Source organism: Glycine max, chromosome 20 (genome assembly GCF_000004515.6).
Source record: "Glycine max cultivar Williams 82 chromosome 20, Glycine_max_v4.0, whole genome shotgun sequence".
Lineage (NCBI taxonomy): Eukaryota > Viridiplantae > Streptophyta > Magnoliopsida > Fabales > Fabaceae > Glycine > Glycine max.
In genome coordinates this window covers 33,285,475-33,289,100 of record NC_038256.2, presented here as the reverse complement: position 1 = coordinate 33,289,100, position 3,626 = coordinate 33,285,475, and the positions used below count along the sequence as shown (strand labels likewise).

At 34.8% G+C, this 3,626-nt stretch overlaps 1 protein-coding gene across 1 annotated transcript; it reads left to right on the top strand.

The window, feature by feature from the left end:
• The first annotated feature begins 1,046 nt into the window (after window positions 1–1,046).
• Window positions 1,047–2,526, top strand: LOC121174352 (uncharacterized). The gene is made up of 3 exons (XM_041013548.1): window positions 1,047–1,166; window positions 1,278–1,494; window positions 2,468–2,526. The coding sequence occupies exons 1-3, from the start codon at window positions 1,047–1,049 to the stop codon at window positions 2,524–2,526; spliced, it is 396 nt and encodes a 131-aa protein (XP_040869482.1).
• Window positions 2,527–3,626: the final 1,100 nt, after the last annotated feature.

The following is a 3,626-nucleotide window of genomic DNA, read 5'->3' as shown; positions in this document are numbered from 1 at the left end:
GATTTTATTTTCCACATTTTTGTTAATAACCTGTGTTTCTTTTGTAGTTTGTAATATCATAAGTTAAGAGGTTTAGTCTAACATTTGGTATCAAAGCCACAATTGCCTCTGCCTTGTCCATTTTCGGTTTTTGGTATTTTTTTCGATTTGATTTCGTTTATGGTATGAAGGGCCTTGTTTCTTAAAATAAGTTTTATGTCTAAGTGATCTTTATAATTTTGATTAATTATGGATTAGCCACAGCATCTATATTTGATTAAAATTATATATTAAGTTGGTTAAAGATCATATAAGGAATTAGACATAATATTGTAATTAATTATACTTATATAATGAATTTTATCTCACAGGAATTTTTATTATATCTATATAATTAATTGGGATAAAATGACGTATTATTTTTCATGATTTACCTACAGGCATCATGATGTATGTATAATTTGTCGATTTTATCATAAAGTAAATATTTACGATAGAAATTAAATTATTTTCATGTTATACCCGTAAAGCATGAATATTGAGCAAGTAATTTGATTATTCTATCATAAGGTTTAATTGTTTCTTATTGAATTAAAAATTTAGCCCACAGACAATTTTTATGTCACAAGATTCAATTTTATGGTATGTTTACATTGGTAAAAGATACAATTAAGATTAGTATGCCTCAAATTTTGACATAAGCCTTTGAATTTTGCAGCTTCTCAAACTATTAGTTTTTCTGATATTCAATGTGATGTTCCCGAACTCAAAGGAGATAACTATAAGATATGGAAGGAGAGAATTCTTCTACAATTGGGGCGGATGGACAAAGACTATGCTATAAGGAAAGATGAACCACCTGCAATCACTGATGAAAGTAGCCCAGCTGACGTTGCACTATATGAGCGGTGGGAGCGATCCAACCTCTCAGCGTGATGTTCATTAAGACCAAAATCTCGGCTGGGATACGTGGTTCTGTTGACCAGCATGAAAAGGTCTGAGACTTGCTTAAGGTCATTGATGACCAGTTCATCACTTCAGATAAGACTTTAGCAAGCACCTTGATCATGAAGTTCTCTTCTCTTCGGCTCACCAGTGTGAAAGGTGTGCGTGAGTACATCATGAAAATGCGAGATATTTCATCTCAACTTAAGAAACTAGAGGTTGATATGTCTGAGTCCTTCCTAGTGCATTTCATTTTGAACACCCTTCCGCATGAATATGGGCCATTTAAGATTTCCTACAACACACATAAAGATAAATGGTCTATCAATGAATTAATGACCATGTGTGTTCAGGAAGAAGAAAGGCTTGTAATGGAGATGGGTGAGAGTGCATTGCTGACTACTGCTTATGGGAAGAACAAAGCAATTAAGTCTCAAGCTAATCAGAAGGGTAATGGTAAAATACCACCTCAAGCTGATATTAAGAAGGTGACAAAGTGTTTCTTTTGCAAGAAGAAGGGACACATGAAGAAGAATTGCCCCGAGTTCCAGAAATGGCTTGAGAAGAAAGGTAAATCAATCTCATTAGTATGTTATGAATCTAATATGGTTAGTGTTAATATTAACACCTGGTGGATTGATTCTGGATCTACTATTTATATTGCAAATTCTTTACAGGGTATGCAAAACCTAAGGAAACTAGTGGGAAGTGAGCAAAACATTTTATCAGGCAATAAGCTAGGCTCACATGTGGAGGCCATTGGAACTTGCATTTTGACTTTAAGTAGTGACTTTATTTTAAAATTAGAAAGGACTTTTTATGTACCAAGTTTTTCCTGAAACTTGATTTCTATTTCAAGACTTGTACTGTTTGGATATTCCTTTAATTTCAAAGACACATCATTTGAGTTATTTTATAATTTTGAATGTGTTGGGAATGGTATCTTGTCTGATGGTCTTTATCTTCTTGGTTTACAAAATAATGCCACTTATAGTTCTATGCATGTTCAAACTGGTATTAAAAGGTGTAATATTAATGAGAATTCCTCTATGTTATGGCACCGGAGATTAGGACATATCTCCATTGAGAGGATTAAAAGGTTAGTGAAACATGGGGTACTCAATACTCTAGATTTTGCTGACTTTAAGACTTGTGTGGACTGCATTAAGGGTAAGCAGACCAACATGTCTAAGAAAGGTGCTAACAGGAGTTCAAGCATATTAGAAATAAGTCATATTGATATTTGTTGTCTAGATATGGATGCACGTGGTCAGAAATATTTTATCACCTTTATAGATGATTATTCACGATATATGAATGTTTATTTGCTTCATAACAAATACGAAGCATTGGATGCCTTCAAAGTCTTTAAGACTGAAGATGAGAACCAATGTGGAAAGCAAATAAAAATAGTGAGATCGGATAGAGGTGGAGAATACTATGGTAGATATACTGAGAATGGACAAGCACCTGGTCCCTTTGCAAAGTTTCTTCAAGAACATGGGATTGTTGCCCAATACACTAGTCTGGTTCTCTAAATCAGAATGGTGTGGCAGAAAGAAGGAACCGAACATTATTGGACATGGTTCGGAGTATGTTTAGCAACTCCAATCTTCCTAAATCCTTGTGGGCTGAAGCACTAAAGACGGCAGTGTATATATTAAATCGTGTTCCAACCAAGGCTGTCCCAAAGACACCTTTTGAGTTGTTTAAAGGTTGGAAACCGAGTTTGAAACATATGCGCCTTTGGGGTTGTCCGTCTGAGGTAAGAATATATAACCCACAAGAGAAGAAACTTGCCCGAGGACCATTAGTGGGTATTTCATTGGATATGCCGAAAGGTCTAAAGGTTATAGGTTTTCTTGTCCACATCATATTATTAAGATTGTGGAATCAAGAAATGCCAAATTTATTGAAAATGATTTGATCAGTGGGAGTGATCAATTGAGGGACTTAGGTTCTGAAATTGATTATATAGAATCTCAACCTTCCACGTCAAATGAAAGATTGGTTGTAATTCATACCCCTCAAGTTCAAAGGGATGATGAACAACACATGATTGGCATTCCACAAACTGTTGTTGATAATCCAGTAGATCAAGTTGATCATCAAATTCATGAAAATGATGAACAACCAGTTGAACAACATGATCCCCAAGAAAATGTTGATGCAACATTAAGGAGGTCTACTAGAGTAAGAAAATCAACTATTCCTAGTGATTATATTGTATATTTGCAAGAATGTGATTATAATATTGGAGCTGAAAATGATCCTGAAACTTTTGATCAAGCCATGAGTTGTAAAGAGTCAAATTTATGGTATGATGCCATGAAGGATGAGATGAATTCCATGCAGAGTAACAAAGTTTGGAACCTTGTAGAGATGCCTAATGGGGCAAAGGCCATTGTATGTAAATGGGTCTTTAAGACCAAAAGGGATTCATTAGGCAACATTAAGAGATACAAGGCAAGACTTGTTGCTAAGGGATTTACTCAAAAGGAAGGAATAGATTACAAAGAGACTTTTTCTCCAGTATCTAAGAAAGATTCTCTTCGTATAATCTTGGCATTAGTTGCTCATTTTGACCTTGAGTTGCAACAAATGGATGTGAAAACAGCTTTTCTTAATGGTGATTTAGAGGAGGAGGTTTATATGAAACAACTTGAAGGTTTCTCCTCTAATAGTGGTGAGCATTTGGTTTG

Excerpts from the sequence above, each read along its gene's own strand:
- LOC121174352 (XM_041013548.1), top strand. The coding sequence starts at position 1,047 with ATGAAGTTCTCTTCTCTTCGGCTCACCAGTGTGAAAGGTGTGCGTGAG. Across the intron at positions 1,167-1,277 it reads ATATGTCTGAGTCCTTCCTA|GAAGAAGAAAGGCTTGTAAT; the intron begins GTGCATTTCATT and ends ATGTGTGTTCAG. Across the intron at positions 1,495-2,467 it reads GAAATGGCTTGAGAAGAAAG|AATGGTGTGGCAGAAAGAAG; the intron begins GTAAATCAATCT and ends TCTCTAAATCAG.